This window comes from Dama dama, chromosome 4, assembly GCF_033118175.1.
Source record: "Dama dama isolate Ldn47 chromosome 4, ASM3311817v1, whole genome shotgun sequence".
Lineage (NCBI taxonomy): Eukaryota > Metazoa > Chordata > Mammalia > Artiodactyla > Cervidae > Dama > Dama dama.
In genome coordinates, this window is record NC_083684.1 from 69,663,678 (window position 1) to 69,682,698 (window position 19,021).

The 19,021-nt window shown below is 53.3% G+C and overlaps 1 protein-coding gene and 1 long non-coding RNA gene across 7 annotated transcripts; one reads left to right on the top strand and one right to left on the bottom strand.

Annotated features, from left to right (window-relative positions):
- Positions 1 to 939: 939 nt before the first annotated feature.
- Positions 940 to 11,873, bottom strand: LOC133054905 (leukocyte-associated immunoglobulin-like receptor 1). 3 transcript variants are annotated; one of them, XM_061140309.1, is made up of 9 exons: positions 11,506 to 11,867; positions 11,051 to 11,086; positions 6,731 to 7,048; positions 6,053 to 6,103; positions 4,841 to 4,960; positions 4,704 to 4,746; positions 4,582 to 4,619; positions 4,339 to 4,391; positions 940 to 3,934 (listed from the first exon to the last, which is right to left on the bottom strand). In XM_061140309.1, exons 1-9 carry the CDS (start codon positions 11,537 to 11,539, stop codon positions 3,788 to 3,790), a joined length of 840 nt encoding a protein of 279 aa, XP_060996292.1. In that variant the 5' UTR covers positions 11,540 to 11,867; the 3' UTR covers positions 940 to 3,787. The 3 variants fall into 3 exon arrangements, with proteins under 3 accessions (XP_060996292.1, XP_060996293.1, XP_060996294.1); XM_061140310.1 differs by lacking the exon at positions 11,506 to 11,867 and adding an exon at positions 11,308 to 11,474; XM_061140311.1 differs by lacking the exon at positions 6,053 to 6,103 and having other exon boundaries at positions 4,841 to 4,951; positions 11,506 to 11,873.
- Positions 10,334 to 17,371, top strand: LOC133054906 (uncharacterized). 4 transcript variants are annotated; one of them, XR_009692536.1, is made up of 6 exons: positions 10,334 to 10,489; positions 12,549 to 12,715; positions 13,719 to 13,999; positions 14,274 to 14,327; positions 15,124 to 15,313; positions 15,928 to 17,371. It is a non-coding gene; the product is annotated as an uncharacterized LOC133054906 (long non-coding RNA). The 4 variants fall into 4 exon arrangements; XR_009692535.1 differs by having other exon boundaries at positions 10,335 to 10,489; positions 12,595 to 12,715; positions 13,719 to 14,003; XR_009692533.1 differs by having other exon boundaries at positions 10,340 to 10,489; positions 13,719 to 14,003.
- The last annotated feature ends 1,650 nt before the right edge of the window (positions 17,372 to 19,021 follow it).

Consider the following 19,021-nt stretch of genomic DNA (forward strand, 5'->3'; position numbering starts at 1 on the left):
TGGGGGCTGGGCACCCTCCTCTGAGCCAGGACAGAAACCTCCCGGCTGTGGAGATACAGCCCGCCATGCGGTCAGGGCAGGGCAGGTGTCCACGTGGGTCTGTGGCCCCGTCACTCAGAGCTGGCCGACCTTGGGCCAGTTACCTAATGTTTCAGTCCCTCGCTTCTTGCAGAAAAGTGGAGAAGAGAGTAGGACATTCTGTGGAGGGTTCTACCAGGGTTAAATGTGCCAGTGTTGGCACAGAACTAAAATAGCCATGGTAGGAGCTGGCTGAGGAGCCTGGAGAATCCCGTGGACAAGGGAGCCTGGTGGGCTGCTGTCCATAGGGTCGCACAGAGTCGGACACGACTGAAGCGACTTAGCAGCATCAGCAGGAGCTGGCTGAATCTAGGATGAATTGTTAAAATATGCTTCAGATGTATAAGGACATTTAAAATACCAGGCCTGTAAGAGGTGTGCAGGTTTCTTCTGTTTCTATTAAGAGCTAAAGACCAAAATATTGACGACTGGACGCTGCCGCCCCCTAGCGGGATTTGGGGGTAAAGTTTCTGTTTTAATCCGAGTGGGAACGACAGTCTGACCCCCATAAGCAGGGCGGTGACCACGCACACCGCTCAGCGGAATCGGGGCTCTCCTGGCTGCTTCTGGGGTGGAGGGGGTGTCCCTGGTTAGCCTATACCTGGACCTGGGGTGACAAGGGCAGGTGGATAGTGGCCCAGATTGTGGACCCCCGTAAAGGAGGTGGTTGGGGTGTGGACCCTGGATTGACTGGTTTGTGTTTGATATGTGCGCCTGAGGAAGAGGATTCTTGCTCAGGAATTGGGGTAAGGGCACAATGAGAGAGGCAGGAGACCTGTACAGTTGACTCAGGCATATCACCAGCTCATCCAGGAAAACAGGTGTCCGGCGTCAGCCTTAAAATTCAAAGTCCAGTTTGGGTTGTTATTGTTTTATCCATTAGTATGAGTTTATTTAGGAATGGCAGAGGGATTGCAATTCAGGACATTCAAACTATGGCAAACTACAGTCAAATCCAGAGAACAAAGGAGAGGAATGTTACTTAACAGAGAAAAAGGAGGAAGCTGGAAGAGGCTGCTTTGAATCAAAGCCCCTTGAAGAAAAGCAAGCATTCAGGTCACTGATGCTTTCTCGTTGGCTGGGATGTGGCTGCTTCTTATTGGCTGGGCTGTGGCTTTTTTTCTCTTTGGCAAGGCTGTGGCTGTTTCTCATTGGCTGGGCTATGGTTGTTTCTCATTGGCTGAGCTGTTGCTATTTTCTCATTGGCTGAGTTGTTGCCGTTTCTCATTAGCTGAGCTATTGCTCTTTCTCATTGGCTGGACTGTTGCTGGGCCAGGAGAAAATCATCCTTCTGCTGCTGCCTAGTAAGATAACTGTCTTCCTGCCCAGAAATGTAAAGTAAGCTGCAACAGAGGGGAGAGGCGAGAGAGCGCCCCTCTAGGCTTCCCAGCTCCGTTTTAAAGGTTTCCCTTTATTATGTTCACACCAGAATATGCCTGTATCACACCTGTTAAAGCATCAACTTTACCAGAACCCGGAACAGGCCTAATACAAGAGGTACGGGGAGCTGTACTCCACGGCGTCCAGGCAGCCAGGCACCACACTCGGTGTGTGCCGCCAAGGTCGCCCAGGGCATCTGCATTCGCCAGCAGAAGGACCAACAGTGAGCATCTCGTGAGGGAGGGCTCGGGGCCAGGCCTGGAAGTAGCTCCATGCACAGGCTCACTGTGAACGCCATCCCAGGACACACATAACCGCAAGGAGGCTGGGAGATCGTCTCGCTGGGAGCCCAGGAAGGGAGGACACGGTGCTAGGCAGCCACCGTCCTGCCACACGGGCCCACCTGGCCCTATGGGCACCTGCGGGTCACACGGTGGGCGTGCTTCTAGTCTCCCCTGCTTCCTACCCGACCTCCTCTTACATGGAGGTTCTAGGGACACAGGAAATAGATTCTCAGGAATTCATTCTTTCACAAGCTAGTGGAAACAGAAGGAAACATCCCTGCAAGGAGATGCGTAGAATTCAGAGTGAGGCATTCAAGCCCAGAGGAGCCCACGAATGGAGGTGGTGCTGCGGATGGACACCCACTCAGGTAGACAGGAACCAGCTGCTGTGTTACCTTAGCTTCTGTGTTACCTTAGGTGCAAAAGGGGTCGTTACAGGTGTGACCGAGTTAAGGCTCAGTCTTAAGGTTATTGCAGGGGAGATGACCTTGGATATTCTAGGTGGACCCAATGTAATCACCAGGGTTCTTACAAGAGAGAAGCAGGAGGGTCAGAGAGTGAGGAGGTGAGAGGTGACCACAGAAGCAGGAGTCCTAGTCAGAGGGAGAAGCCGAAGATGGAGGAAGGGGGGCCATGAGCCAAGGAGTGCAGACGGCCCCCAGATGCTGCAAAAAGTAATGGAATGGAGCCTTCCCTGGAGACTCCAGAAGGAACACAGCCCTGCCCACCCCGGATTTCAGTCTCTTGTAACTGGTCTCAGACTTCTGACGTCCTGGACTGTAGGGTAATACGCTGCATTGTTTGGTGCCGCTATGTGAGTAGTAATTTGTTACAGCAACACTTATATGCTTGTTGGGATGAATGGCCTCCAATCCCAAATCTGACGGGCATTAGCCTGGTGAGGGGTGAAGGTCAGGTCAAGGACAGTGTCCTACAGCTGCTGGGCCCTCTCGTGTTTGGGGAATGCATGGCGTCCAGTGGGGATGAACTGGCGGGGGGCGGGGGGTGGGAGATGGGGGCCTGCCTGTTCCTCGGGGTGGACCTAAAGCCTGAGGGGCCCTCCCTGTGCAGTCATGGCCTCATGAGCTCCCTCGGCCAGCCCATCGTGTCCACTCATGTGGGTGTCTGCATGAGTGTATGCGTGTGTACAGTGTGTGCATACATGTCTGTGTGTGTATATGTGCATTCAGGGGGTATGTATGCATGTACACCCTTTACACTGTGCAGGTGTGTTTGGGTACATAAGAGTGCATTTGTGCATGCATGGCTGTGTGCTTGTGAAGGGATGGGAGCTGTATACTGGTAGGGCAGCTCTGTGCCTACATCCAGACACAAGTCCCCTCAGACACACTCTTGGGTCAGAAAACACTGATTGTCTTGTTTTTGTCTTGTTTCCCTCACTGAGTTTTGGGGGACGGTGGAGGCAGAGACTGGGACCGAGAACCTGTGTACCCAGCGCTGCATGAAGGGCTGACGCACTTGGACCTGTGAGAACATTGACTGATGAACAAGGTGAAGTGTGAGCCTGAAAACTGGGCATCAGCTACCAGCCGCCTGAGTGCAGCCCAGATTCAAGATCCCCACCCGAACTCTAGGAAGGTTTGTAGAGTCAGCTGAGAACACAAAACAGATCTCCAGGGCCAGTGGAAGATTCACAGGACATGTCTGAAGTCCACTGGGCAGCTGTAGGGACATAGCTGGGTCTCTGGAAACAGCCAAGCACCATACCTGGGTCTCTGGAAACAGCCAAGCACCATACCTGGGTCTCTGGAAACAGCCAACAAACACCATAGCTGGGTCTCTTGAAACAAGTGCTACATCTTCTCTCCAAGGAGCTAGTTGCTTGTGGGAGGGGCCACATGGTTAATGAATCTCCTAGGAGTTAATGTGGGGTCTCAGGACTCCAGCTCTTGCCTGCAGGAGAATTGACTGGATGTCTTTCCAGAAAGGAATCATTCCACAGGGAAACCATCCCAATGTCCACTTCAGGCTTTTGCAAGTGTGACTTCCTGCATATTTAGGGCAGAGGCCAGGTGGGTACGGGGTCAATGTCTGGCAATGGTTGCATACGTGCTGGACTCGGCCAGGGGCTCTGTGGATGGCGGGGACACAGCTCTGGCCGCCCTCTGGGTGAGGGGCTTGTGGTTCAGCTGGGCATAGGTCACATCTTGGGGGCCTCCTGCAGCAGGGGTCTGAGGATAAAGAGGCAGGGTGGGTTCGGGTGGCAGAGTGAGGGCATGTTACCTCCACAGTGAGGACACAGAAGATAGTGTGGCTTCTGTTCCTCTCTCTTGGGGTCCCTCCCTCTGGGGGAGTCTGACCACCGTGAGAAGCCCGTGTGGTGAGGATGTGAGGTCCTGCCCACTGCCGGGGGAGTGAGCATCATGGAAGTGGATCTTCCAGCCCCAGTCAAGCCTCTGATGAATGCAGCCCTGCTCAGCATCTTGATGGCAACCTCAGAACAGACCATGAGGCCAGAACTACCCAGCTGATGCGATTCCAAGTTCCTGGCCCAAGAACCTGAGATGATTCTGTTAAGCTGCTAAATTCCAGAGGCTTTGGTTCAGAGCACTAGCTGATGAATGCAAGCACTTACCGAGGCGCCCACCTCTCCGTCCACGTCAGGAAATCTGTCAGCGCTGGCCACATCTGAAGGGGAGGAGGACAAAGGCTCAGTTCTCTGAGGTGGAGCTTAGGAGACACACATGCCTGACCTCACAGCTTCATATTTCATCTCCTCCCCACCTGCAACATCCTGGAATTCTTCACCCCACACTGCTTCCTGCATGGCCTGAACCCCTGCTTCCCCCCCAGACCTGTCCCCCATCCTTGTCTTTACCTGGGGTCCCATCTAGGATATCCACAGCTGGGCTGAGCCTGAGGAGAAAGAACATGTGAGCCCTGAGGGCTGTCTGGGGGCAGAGGACAGGTGGACTGGGAAGTCATCACCAGGTTCCTCACCTCCCCTGGTGTCTCTGCTCCTCGTCTTTGCTTCTGGGCCGCCCTGAGGAGAGTCAGGTGTGAATTAAGAAGAGAAGCCTTCTTTCCAGCACCCCCAAATGGCCTGCCCGGCCACCCCACCCTGTCCCTGAGACTACCTCGTTTTCTCCGGTGCTGACGATGGAGGAGGAGAAGGACCAGGAGGAAGAGACAAAGGAGAAAGGCCACAGAGACCCCGATGAGAATATAAACCTGCTCCGTCGACAGGCCTGTGGGAGCTGGGAGGGTGGAATCAGATTATCAGCAGTACGCCCTTATGGGGCACCTGCTGCATACCGCCCCCCCAAACACTTGCTGGGTGCTTGTGGTGTTCACACTCACATATAGAGCTCTCACACGCACACCAGTCCTGTGGCTTGGGACTTGCCATCCCCTGCTTTACAAAGCCGGGTCTGAGAGCTGAAGCCCTGTGTCCACAGTGCATTGGCAGAGCTGGAATACTACCAACACCAAAGCCCATTTTCTCCCTCTTTCCCCAAAGAGCACACACCACGAGGAGGGAAGAAAATATTTCCTCGTATGAGTAAGATCAGCACTTCTCCAGGCTCAGGCAGTGCTGCGGCGTCGGTGCATTTACTCCCAGTTTTGCACACGAGCAACAAGGAACGTGGAAGGTTTGGGTGATTCGATTTGCTCCGGGGCCCAGAGCTGCGGAGGGCGGGACTGGATCCAGGCAGTCTCGGTGATGGGTTCTGCTCTGGACATGAGTCTCCACAGCGTGAAATGGGAGGGAGGGAGCGAGATGGAAGGGGGCTGAGCTGGACTACACGTGGCGGGTTCAGGGCCTTCCGGGAGGGCAGGTCTGCCCTCTGGGCTGCTCAGGCATAACCATCAGCGGTCCCTTCCTTTGGCTCCCAGCCCCCTGTCCCTCTCTCAGCGCGGAGCCGGGCCCGCCTTGGACCTGACCACAAGGGGGCGGTGCGGAGCAGCGGCTAAACCCCCGAGTTTGGGGTCCAGTCTGGCTGCTCTGGGCTGGTTCCTCCCTTCCAATCCCTGGGCCTTTGGACAAGAACCTGCAAGCTCCTTTCTGCATAGGAAAAGGGGCGGAGGCTCTGAGAAGGTCCCGGAAGTGCCACCCACGATGGGCCGTCCTGGTATGACTCCATCAGGGGCCCGGTGCAGGGTCATCCAGCCTCGTGGGTGCTGTTCCTGGGGTGCTTAGGAGTCAGAGACACCCCGGTGCCCTGCGCCTGCCAGCCGGTGCTGACATCCCACAGTTCCTGAGCCAAGCCCGGGAGAGGGCTGCGCCCTGATCCCAGCACAGATCCCGCCCCCCCAGACACCCCTCCAGGCGGGGGTCAGCTACTCACCAGCGGAGGAGCAGCACTGAGCGGTGGAGGAGCTGCCGCCTCCAGGGGGTCCTGTGACGGTGGGGGGACAGGAGAAGGGCTGGTGCTGTGTGTGGGCTGCCCAGGGTCTGTCCCACTCAGCCTGGCGCCTCTCCATCCTGAGCATCCGACCTCCGGCCACCCACGGCCTTCACTCAACCCCGGACAACACCCCGAGACTCCTGAGAAAATGGGGCCGGGGCCAGGCATGGCGGAGCCCCCCTGCTCCATCGCGCTGGGGTCACACCCTCTGCACCTCCCGGAGCTGTGCCCCGCATCACTGCCCAGACTCTTCATGGTGACCTCCTCTGAGGGGGTGGTCAGAGTGTGCTGGATGGACCCCGACTCCAGGACACCCTGGGGGCTGACCACACACAGGACACGGACGGCCTCACCCCAAAGGTGCCCTGAAGCGCCATCCAGCCCTGGTCAGGGGTCCCTGACTTGCCCGGTGAGACCAGGCTCAGGGAGCTGAGCCAGGCGTGGAGGCAGGGGACGCGTGGGCATAGGGGACAGAGGCAGAGGGCCCGGGGGCGGGGGTGGGGCGGTGGGCAGAGGGCGCAGCGGGGCCCCGGGGCGGGGGTGGGGCGGTGGGCAGAGGGCGCGGCGGGGCCGGAGGCGGGGGTGGGGGCAGAGGGCGCAGCGGGGCCCCGGGCACACCTGTGGGCAGGGCAGAGACCACCTCCGCGGTCCCCTCCAGGCTCAGGGCCTCGCTGCGCTCAGACCAGCCGGACTCTGCTTCATAGATGCACTGATAACGTCCGACTGCGTCTTCATGCAGGGCGGTGATGCGGAATCTAGCCACGGTCTCCTGTTCACCTCGGGACGTGATACCCACATCCTTGTAGTCGGATCTATTGTCCTTCTCCAGGCGGAAGCTCCTAACCCCGGCAGGGCCCTGGCACACGATGCTCACTGGCCGCCCCCAGGGCACCATGGAGCCCGGCTCAGCTGAGATGGAGGGTCTGGGCAGGGTCCCTGGGAGGGGAGAGCAGGACCCCACAGTCGGTCCCGAAGAGACCAGCACACGACGCAGTTCCCTCATCTTAGGGGAGAATCAGCACACAACACAACCCACTCATCGTAGTGGAGAATCACCACACAACACAATCCAGTCACTTTGGTGAGCATCACCACACACCACCAAACGTCAAGAAAGGTCCATCGGGTCAAGGCTATGGTTTTTCCAGCGGTCATGTATGGATGTGGGAGTTGGACAGTGAAGAAAGCTGAGTGCAGAATAATTGATGCTTTTGAACTGTGGTGTTGGAGAAGACTCCTGAGAGTCCCTTGGACTGCAAGGAGATCCAACCAGTCCATCCTAAAGCAGATCAGTCCTGGGTGTTCATTGGAAGGACTGATGCTGAAGCTAAAACTCCAATACTTTGGCCACCTGATGGGAAAAGCTGACTATTGGAAAAGACCCTGATGCTGGGAGGGATTGGGGGCAGGAGGAGAAGGGGACGACAGAGGATGAGATGGCTGGATGGCATCACTGACTCAATGGACGTGAGTTTGAGGAAACTCCAGGAGTTGGTGATGGACAAGGAGGCCTGGTGTGCTGCAGTCCATGGGGTCGCAAAGAGTCGGACACCACTGAGCGACTGAACTGAACTGAACAACACAATTCAGTGGAGATCACCACACGACACAATTTACTCTCTTGCTTCTTTTTCTTTTTGGAAACTTGCAAAGTTGTACAACGTTCACCACAATCCAGTTTCAGAATGCTCCCATCACGCCCGCAGTGGACAGCCCCACCCCCACGCCTGCCCCAGGAGCAGGTGAATTCCCGTCACTGCAGTTAGTTTCCCATTGACGTAAGGACCCTGAGACTTGGTCACATCTCGCTTAGGGTGACATGGGAGGTGACAGAACAGCTGAGGGCCTGGACATGTCTGCTGGGGGTGGGGGCGGCTCCCTCCCTGCCCACAGCCACTCCAGAGAGGGGGGGAGGGGACCCAGGGTGGGAATGAGCGGGTCATTCCTGGGACGAGGAAAGCAGGGCTCTGAGTGGGTAGGAGTGACCTGGGCTGGGTCTGAAGGGAAGGGCAGCTGCCTGTCCTGGGAGAGATTGTGTGTGTGGGGGTAGGTGTATGTGCAAGTGTGGGGGGGATGGGTGTATATATGTGTGTGTGTGTGTGTGTGTGCAGGTGTGTGTGTGGGTGTATGTGCGTGCAGGTATATATGTGTGTGGGTGTGTGGGGGTGTGTATGTGTGTAGGGGTGTGTATGGGTATGTGTGTGTATGCAGATTTGTGTGTGTGCAGGGAGGGTGTACATGTGCATGTGCGTGGGGGGGATGTGGATGGGTGTATGTGTATGGGTGTGTGTATGTATGTGGGGGGCTTGGGGTGTGGGTATGAATGTGGGGGGCTGTGTGTGTGCGGTGTGTGTGTGTGTGTGTGTGTGCAGGTATGTGTGTATGCATGTGTGCAGGTGTGTGGGGGGTGTATGTGTGCAGGTGTGTGCAGGTGTGTGGGGGGTGTGTATGGGTGTGGGTGTGTGCATGTGGGGGTGTGTGTATGGGTGTGGGTGTGTGCATGTGGGGGTGTGTGCAGGGGTGTGTGGGGTGTGTATGTGTGTGTGCAGGTGTGTGCAGGTGTGTGGGGAGGTGTATGTGTGCAGGTGTGTGCATGTGGGGGGGTGTGTGTGGGTGTGGGTGTGTGCAGGTGTCAGTGTTGTGTGCAGGGGTGTGTGGGGTGTGTATGTGTGTAGGGGGGTGTGTATGGGTGTGGGTCTGTGCAGGTGTCAGTGTTGTGTGCATGTGTATGGGGGGGTATGTATGGGTGTGGGTGTGTGAATGTGGGGGGTGTGTATGGGTGTGGGTGTGTGCATGTGGGGGGTGTGTATGGGTGTGGGTGTGTGCAGGTGTCGGTGTGTGCAGGGGTGTGTGGGGTGTGTATGTGTGTGTGCAGGTGTGTGCAGGTGTGGGGGTGTGTGCAGGGGTGTGTGTGTGGAGGACCTGGAGCACAGCTCTGGTCCCATCAGCCCCAGGGGGTGAGGGTCCCTGTGTCCACTCCGCAGCACCCGGGCGAGCCCAGAATCTGAAGGGTGGTCACCGGCTGGAGACCAGGAGAGCGGGTGCTGTGGTTCAGGTTCAGAGGCAGTCTGCTGGCATAGCCACCTCGCTCAGGGGAGGCCAGGCTTTTGTTCAGTCCAGGCTATCAGCGGATGGATGAGGTCCACCCACATTGTGGATAAAACCCAATGATTTAAATGTTAAGACCATCCCAAAACATCCTTGCAGACACACCCAGAATGTTTGACCACGTAAATGACCATGGGCCAGCCGAGGAGACACAAAATTAAATACCACAAATTCCACCATCCCCCACAGCATCAACTTGACACCTGTGTGCACCTCCTGAAACCACACCTAACCTCCAAATAAAGACAACAACGTGAGTGAGTGAGTGAGGAGTGAGCTTGGCTGGCCCCTGCCTCTGTGGGGACTTAACTGACTCTGAAGCCAACCTCCTGCTTCAGTGCTGCAAGCCCCCACCACACCCCCCACCGCACCCCCACCCGGTTGAGATACATGGGGTTTCCAGAAGCCTCAGTGACAAGGACACAGAAATACACTGGGATGGAGGCAGAGAATGCTGAGAAAACCCAGGGATGGTCTCTGCAGACTCACCCTGGACACAGCGACCCTCACCCGCCAGGGAATGTGGGACCAGACCTGTGCTCCAACTCCTCCACACACATGCACATACACGCACGCACACACACGCACGCACATACACACGTGTACACGTGTGCACACACATCCACACACCCACATATACACGTGCACATACACACACCCACACACCCCTGCACACACATGCACCCATGCACATACACACACATACACATGTGCACACACATATACAGACACACACCCACATATACACATGCACATGCACACACCTGCACACACACACACCTGCCGACATACACACACACATGCACCCGCATATACACACAGATACACACTACACACACACGTACACACACACATCTGCCCACATACACATACACCCATATACACACACACCTGCCCACATACACACACACACAAGCACCTGCATACACACACACCCTTCACTTCCCTGTCCTGCAGACTGTTCCCCTTACCTCACACTTTCACACCCAGGACAGGCGGCTGCCCTTCAGACTCAGCAACACAGACTGGGAGACCTCCCCTCCCTCACCCCCTCCCACACCCCCTCCCTCACCCCTCACCCCCCCTCTTTCTTTCCACCACATCTAGTCCCGCCCATCCATTTACTGATGCCTGCATGTGCCTCTGGTTTCACAAATACAGGAAACACCCCGGCGCCTGCCCCCTTGGGGCTGACAGTCCAGAGGGATGACAGACGTTCACAAATGTTGTGCGAACCCATGGGTATGGGCGGTGATGCGTGCCCTGGGGGTGAGTGTGGGAATCTCAGGGAGGGGGGCAGACGGGAGGCCGAGCTGCCCCCTCGGGGGTCGAGGGAGGGGGTTCCTGAGCTGAGCAGACGTGGAGGACGGTCTGGGCTGAAGGGCAGGGCGGAGGGGTCACCGTGGGGAGGGCCGGGCTGGGCGGGGAGATTCAGAAAGTGAAAGAAAACCCAGTGAGTGGCCAGCCTCGCCTCACGGGGGTGTGCAGGGGAGGCTGGAGGAGAGGGGCAGCCTCACGGGGGAGTGTCCAGGGAAGGCTGGAGGAGATGGCGGGGCTGTCTGCCAGGGCAAGTGCTGTTCTCTGCCTGGGGCTGCGGGGGGCGGTCTGGGCTCGCGGGGGGTGACCTCGCGGGCTCAGCCCAGTCCTGAGGGTTGGGTCGTCCCTGTGGGGCCATCAAGGGCAGAGAGGGGACAGGGGAGACCCGGGCCAGGGTCCCGCACTAGGGCTGTTAGCATCTCGGGGTATAAGCCAAGGCCCCCAGACCCCCAGGGTCCACTCCGCTCTCATCGAGGTCCGCCCTGGGGAGATAGGGGTTTGGGGGAGACTCACCCTGCTGAGTGTAGGCCATCTGGGCCAGACAGAGCGCTGGAAGAGAAGCGCTAGTGAGAAGATGCCCGCCTCGTGGTTTCCTCATGGGCTGCAGTCCCAGGGCCTCCAGGAGCCGTGGGGTGGGCGGGCGTCTTCCCATGATGTCCCAACGCCCCCCCCCCAACATTACATCTGAATACAAGACGTCTCCTCTCTCTGAAGTAATCTCAGACAACCCCAACCCTCCTCCAGGCCAGCCTGGCTCAGTCTGCACTCACCCCACACCTGACCCCACGTCCAGGACCGAACCTTCCCAGTCACTTCGTCACTTCGGTCTGGGCCAAAGCTGAGGGCGCCCCTGGGGATGGAGGGGGAACCGTGCTGCCCCCCAGGACCCGGGCGTCTCCTGGGCTGGAGTCAGGGCTGAGCGGAGCCCCTCTGCCCCTGGAATCTGGCCCCGGCACCCCCGGACTCACCCAGGCCCAGGAGGGTGGAGGGCCCGGGCGCCATGGCCCAGCCCTGTCCCGGGGCGTCCTGGAGTCGGTGCTGAGGGACGGAGCCTGCAGCCCGCGGGAGAAGGGGATGTGCCACGGGGCCTCTCTGGGGCCGTTTCCACACCAACAGCCTCACACAAAGGGGAAGAGCGCCCTCCCCGCCCGGCACACTTCCCGCTCAGGGGCCGCAGCGCCCCTTAGCTGTTCCTCCCTCTGGGCCCCCACGAGGTTCAACTTCTCTCCGGGTGCACCCCGAGGGGGGAGCCCCATTCTCCACCCGTGAGCAGAACACGCTTTGTGCAGCACGCTGGCTTGACCGTCAGTCCCGACTCTGTTCTTGGACAAAGAGTTACATCACTTTATGCCAACAGTTCCTCGTATTGAAATTGGAGAACCCCGACATCCTCCTCTGAGTGTTTAATATTGCGATATATGGTACATTCCCGGAGGGATCGAGTGCATTAAAAATATCTTATCACGTGGGTTCTCTGCCCGTTTCCGGGCGGTGCTGGAACCGGGGGAGGCAGGGCTGGCCCATGAGCACACACAAAATCCCAGAGCTGAGTGATGGAGAGACAGACCTCGGGACCTGGCCCTGGGCTTGGGACCCGGTGGGGCCCCCAGCTGGGTGCTGAAATGAGAGCAGGGCCGGGGGATGGGAGGGCGTGTGCACACACGGAGCCCGCAGGACAGGAGCCCCGTCGTGGAATCCCTTGTCTTCTGTCCCCGAGGCCAGGGAACAGCTGCTTCTCCCAGGGGGAGCTCTGCCAGACTGTGATGGTGGTCTACACAGCAGCCGGGGCTCAGTCTCCTATTAACAGAAACCTAGTTCTATCTGAGGGGCTGTGCTCCGACCCTGGACTGGAGAAGGGGGAGTGGAGAGGATGCAGTTTGGGTCTAAGGCAATCCAACAATCCCATTTGCAGTGACTGGTCCAGAGGGGGCCACAAGACCGTGGATGGTCAATGATACTTAATGTGGAATATATCAGGGTTTCTGGAGTCACATTTCTCTCTTATTAACAGAGGGTCTCATAAGACGTTTGCCTCTTTTAATCCTGTCCATGAGCAGCTATATGATGATGATGTGATATCTGGAGCTGCAACAGCCATCTTGCAGCCATGAGGCAACAAGCTTGACTACAACAGCAGAGATACTGAACACACTGAGGTGAAAGAATACAAGATCTAAGGTTTGTAGGAACTCCTGGAATTGCTGAAAAAGCCTTGCGGCTGCCTACCCCTGAAATTCTTAATAAGTAAAGAATAACTGTGCTAGATTTTCTGTCAAATATCAGCCTAAATCTACGGACCACACTGCATCTTAAAATAATAACTGTCTTATTGATAGCTCAGTGGTGAAGAATCCGCCTGCCAGTGCAAGAGACACAGATTCAATCCCTGGTCCGGGAAGATCCCACATATTGCAGAGCAGCTAAGCCCGTGTGCCGTTACTATTGAGCCTGTGCCCTAGAGCCTGTATTCCAGAACAAGAGAAGCCACCACAAAGAGTGCAGAGTGCATCGCAACTAGAGAGTAGCCCCCTGTTGTCACTAGAGAAAAACCCACACAGCTTCAAAGACCTAGCACAGCCAGAAATAAATGAATGATTTAAAAAGCAATCGTAACTACTTTAAAAACTAAAACTGCTTTATGGAGTATTTTAAAGGTTGTCTTAAATGCCTCAAAGAAATGAAAGCTCAGCAAAGGTTATGTGGTCAAAATGAAAAGACGGTATTCCCTGGAGCCAGGTTGAATGCTGGACTTGACTGTCACCTTGACAGTGATGAATCAAGTTTTAGTTTCATGACCTGGCCGAGGGTAGTGGCTAGAGGCTAAAGTGTGAGGCTAGTGAAGTCAAGGCTAGAGTCAAGTCAACCAGGATGACCCTGGCTGACTGAGATGAACACCAACACAGCCCCGTGTAACTGCGTCTTTCTGGCCTCTCTGTGTGTGTCTCTCCCTCGCTCATGGTCATTAGTGGCTTTTATCAGCTTTATTAACAGATATCTTGCAGACAATTAACCGCAGCCATTAAATATGGGCGTGTCCACTGTGGATCTATAGGTCTACAGCACAGAATCGGAGTCAACAATGCCGAGGTATCCAGGGGCATGCTCCCTGTCTCCAGGAGACTCCGCTGCAAAGCTCACCTCAAGTTTTCCAAATTAGCCCACACCTCTGTTTTCCCCTCAGGGCTTCCCTGGTGGCTCAGACGGTTCAGATTCTGCCTGCAATGCAGGAGACCTAGGTTCAGTCCCTGGATTGGGAAGATCCCCTGGAGGAGGGCACGGCAACCCACTCCAGTATTCGTGCCTGGAGAATCCCATGGACAGAGGAGCCTGGGGTCGCAGAGAGTCGGACACGACTGAGCGACTCAACAAGAAGACATCAGAGGCAGAAACAAAGCAAGCTGAAAAACGCGCTGTCTGTGGTGTGTTGGACCAGAACAGTCTGACAGTTCTGTATCTCAGCGAGTAGGTAGGACCAAGCAGTTTTCTTTCTGCTCTGTGTGGGTCTCTCTGTTCTGCCCTGGGCTGGGCTGAGAAAAGAACAGGGCTTCCTGAAACTGTTCTACAGGAAACCCAATGCTATATTAGGCAGCCCTCATCCCCTAACTACTCCCTGACGTGAACTACACCTTGGCCCCAAGCCTCCTATCCAAACTGGCCATGATTTGGTTTTACAAGTGTAAACTCATATCAAAGCTTTTAAAACCTTTTTTACTTTTCTTCTTTCCTCAACTACCAGGTCTTATGATGATGATGATATATAATACTCCTTTACCTACTAAATACTAAATACGTAAGTACATTATTCTCGTAAAAAAGAAAAATTGTGGCGCTTCCCTGGTGGTCCAGTGGTTAAGGATCCGCTTGCCAACGCCGGGGACATTTGATCCCTAGCTTGGTCCCTAGTCTGGGAAGATCCCCCACGCCACGGGGCAACTAAGCCCGTGCAACACCGCTTGAGCCTGCCTGCTGCAACTGCTGAAACCCAAGCACGCTAGAGCCCGGGTCCCACCACAAAAGCAGCCACCGCAGGGAGAAGCCTGCACCACAGAGAGAGCCTGCAACCAAAACACGTACAGATTCACAGGATTACTTCAACCAGAATTGTGACTCAGTATCACTTACAGAGATAATAATTTCCTTGGTGAAAGTCAGTGAGTTGCTGAATGTATCTTACAATTCTGTATAATGAGCAATGTAAGATACATATAAAAACTTTATTGAGGGCTTTATCTAAAATCCTCTTATTTGTTGGCCAAATAAAATTTCTGCCTTTCCCTCTGTCTCTGTATTTATGTCTCTGCTGGCGTCTCTCTGTCTCTCTATCCTCCCTCTGTCTGTCTTCCTGTCTCTCATTGTCTCTGTGTCTCAGTCTCTCTGTCTCTCTGTCTCCCTCTATCTCCATCTCTCCCTCTGTCTCTCTCTGTATTTCTGTCTCTGCCAGTGTCTGTCTCCGTCTCTCTGTCTCCCTCTATCTCTGTCTCCCTCTATCTCTGTCTCCCTCTGTCTCTGTCTCTCCCTCCCTCCCTCCTGCCCTCTTGCTCGCTCTCTCTTCCTCCTGACCCGTCCTGAACTTTGCTTCCTTACAGGCAGCCCTGCAGCCCTAGGCCCCGGGATTAGTACAGTTTCACTCGACAGCTGCATTCAGTGGTGTGTGGAGCAACCAGCTCAAGCCAGTTCCTAACAGCTGACTGTGAACATCCCTCCCCCACTGCAGGTTCAGTGATCTCACTTTTGAAGCTTGACGTGAGCCACACTGTATTTACTCCCCAGAAACTGGTGAGTGCTACAGATCACTTGCTTTCTTTCATAGACGTAACTGTTACACATTTCCCATTACCCTGCTGGGCAGTTTCCAAAGGCCGCCTTAAAGAAAATTAAACAGGACAGGGAGGACTTCCCTGGTGGTCCAGTGGGTAATGAACCTGGCTTGCAATGCAAGAGACACGGGTTCCATCCCTGGTCTAGGAAGATCCCGCGGGCAACTAAGCCCATGAACCGCAACTACTGAAGCCCGCATGCCCTAGAGCCTGTGCTCCTCGGCAAGAGAAGCCATCGCAATGAAAAAAAAAAGAACATGGAAAGAAACCCTCTGTGACATCCCCATCCAAAAGGAAAACTGACAAAATCCTGTCTATATCCATGGTTTCCCGCAACAGGCTTTATTCCTTCCTCACTGAAAGCAGCCAACATCTAAAATCGCGTGTTCAAGTTTCTCTTGAATTTTTGTAAATACAGTGTGACCACATATATACATATATGCGTGTGTATGTATATACGTACGTGTGTTCATTGTTGTTTTTAACTTTCTGACCCAGTAGAGTTTTGAAAATGATGTTTGAAATCAGATACGGAGTAAGCGTGGACTAATGTTCTATTTCTTTGACTACAAGATGGCGGAGTAGACGGATGTGAGCTCCTCTCCTGTGAGAACCCCACAAACTACAACTCGCTGCCCAACAACCATCAACAGGAGAATGTCGGATCCCACCAAAAACAGATACTTTGCCAACAAAGGTCCGTCTCGTCAAGGCTATGGTTTTCCCAGTGGTCATGTATGGATGTGAGAGTTGGACTATAAAGAAAGCTGAGCACAGAAGAATTGATGCTTTTGAACTGTGGTGTTGGAGAAGACTCTTGAGAGTCCCTTGGACTGCAAGGAAATCCAACCAGTTCATCCTAAAGGAAATCGGTCCTGAGTATTCATTGGGAGGACTGATGCTGAAGCTGAAACAGCAATATTTTGGTCACTTGATGTGAAGAACTGACTCATTGGAAAACACCCTGATGCTGGGAAAGATTGGGAGAATCCCAGGGACAGAGGAGCCTGACGGGCTATGGTCTATAGGGCTCAAAAGAGTTGGACACAACTGAAGTGACGAACACACTGCCTTCTTTTGGTGCTCATCTGTTGGTGAAGAATTCAGTTTTTCGTTGCCTGAAATTAATGTCTTTATCTCACCTCCAATTTTGAAGTTTTCTCCTGCTGTAGAGTTCTAGGTTGGCATTTATTTTTTAGCACTTAAATATGGCATTAATCAGTTTTGTTTCAAATGACTGCAGGTCTTCTCATTGCTCCTTTGAAAATAATGTGTCCTTTTTCTCTCAGTGCTTTTAAGACTTTGCCTTTGGAGTTCAGCAGTTTTCCTCTGATGTGTCTCCGTGTATGTGTGTGTTGACTTTTACTGAAGTGTAATAGATTAAAATTGGACGTGTAGAATGCACAGCTTGACAAATCCTCACAGAATCAGCACTCCTAGGTTTTCCAGTAACTTCTCTCCAAAGGTAATGACTTTGCTGACTTCAACAGCATGGGTTAAATGTGCCTGTTACAGTTCTTTATCTTAGCGTGAATATTCTCTGCAGCCTCTGTGTGTGTGTGTGTGTGTGTGTGTGTGGCTTCCTCTGCTCAACCGAATATTTTAAGATTTGTCCAACACCCTGGGTGCTGTGGAGTGTTTTATTGTGTGAATCACCACCACGTGTACATCCCCCCTAGTGTAAAGAGGCATTTGCTTAGCTTCCAGTTTACATTAGGATGGAAAGTGTTGCTTTGAATGTGTCAATTCATGTCCAGTGGTGAGCGTATATGTGCGTTTCTGTTGGAATAAACCTCGGACTGTAATTGCCGTGTGTTGTGCATTTATTCAGTTCTAGTAGGCACTTCTGAATATGTTTCGCAGTGATGGCATCAGTTCACACTCTGAGCATTCTGGTTACCCCACATCCTCACTGGTCCCTCTGCTTTCCCATCTTCTTATTTTTGCCTTGCTGTGAGGGGTGGTGGTACCTTTGTGGTATTACTTTGCATGTCTCTGGTAACGAATGCATTTGGGAACATTTTCCTATGGCTTTTGGTCATTTGAATATTCATCCGATTTTGTGAAATGTCTGTTTGAGTCATTTTTCTCATTTCCTCATTTTAGATAATTGAATTGACTTTTTTTAAACTAAACAGCAGGAAGCTTTCTCTTTTTCTTGTTATGCTCGAGTCCTTTGTCAGACGTGTTCCTTGTGAATATTTGTTCCTCGCCTAGCTGAGGGTCACTCTCGTTGCTGCATTTTGAAAAAGATTATTTCTGAATCTTATTAGATCCCATTTATCTAATTTTATTTTATGTTTATTGCTGCTGCAAAGGGTGAAGAAATTTTCTGTATGTTCCTCCCAGAGCTAGAGATGTACTTTTTGGATTTATATCTTCAGTCCTTGGGACATAATTGGGTGTGTGTGTGTGTATTGTATACTAAGAGTCCACATGTTTTTCATATGGAAATCCGATTAGTACAGGACAGTTTATTGGAAGGAGCATCCTTTCCTCACTGAGCTGTTGGATATCCGGTGTCGTATCGCAGGAGACCGTAACACTTGGACCAGACACTCGAGCCCGGCACGAAGGCCCGACATCTAGCAGTGTGTGTCCTCCAGCTTTGTCTTCCTTTGTCAGGGTATCAGGAAATAATACTGGCCCTCCGGGTGTCTAACAACAGAAACCTCTCTGCTTTGTTGCTGTTCTGTTGTTGTTTATGTAGCAGTTTGTATCCGCTGGGGCTTCCCAGGTGGGGCCGTCCTAAAGAATCCGCCAACGCAGGAGATGCAAGAGACCCAGGTTCAACCCCCGGGTTGCAAAGATCCCCTGGAGAAGGAAATGGCAACCCGCTCCAGTACTCTTGCCTGGAGAATCCCACGGACAGAGGAGCCTGATGGGCTACAGTCCATGGGGTCGCAAAGAGCTGGACACGACTGAGCAACTAACACTTGACTTGATAAATAAATCGACAAATATATATATGGAATATAAGTTATAGTCGCTCTTTTCCTCACTAATGTGTTTTCATAAGATTGATATTATTTTTCCTTTGAAGTTTGGATAAATTCACTCTGAAATACTGAACACTTTTATTTGTATTTATCCTGGGTTTCTCTGAGCTTCTGGAAGCAGTGGCTTGATGGCTGATCCAACCTGGGAAACAAAGATAGATCACATTGGATAATTAAAAGTTGGATAGAATTCAAATTGGAGTATGATGCAGGGAGCTCAGCCCAGTGCTCTGTGACAACCTAGAGAGGTGGGATGGGGCGGGAGGCGGGAGGGAAGTTCAAGAGGGAGGGGACACATGTATACCTGTAGCTGGTTCAGGTAGATGCATGACCAAAACCAACATAATATTCTAAAACAATTATCCTTCAATTTAAAATAAATAACTTTTTAAAATAAAAATAAATTTAAAAAGAAAGATGAAATCACACAAAAAATTTAAATAAGACACAACTGGGCAACTTCTAGATCACTCTTTCTTCAAATATCACTCTTCCTTGGCTCTCTCTCTTTTTCATCCTCAGACTGCCAATTAATCATGTAAAGAATCTTCTTTCTGTGTCCCACAAATCTCTGAGACTTTTCCCCATGGGTGTTCTATTTTTCTCTTCTGAGGACTTCAATCTGGGTATATTTACCTTATGTCCAGTTTATTGTTTTTGTCTTCTGC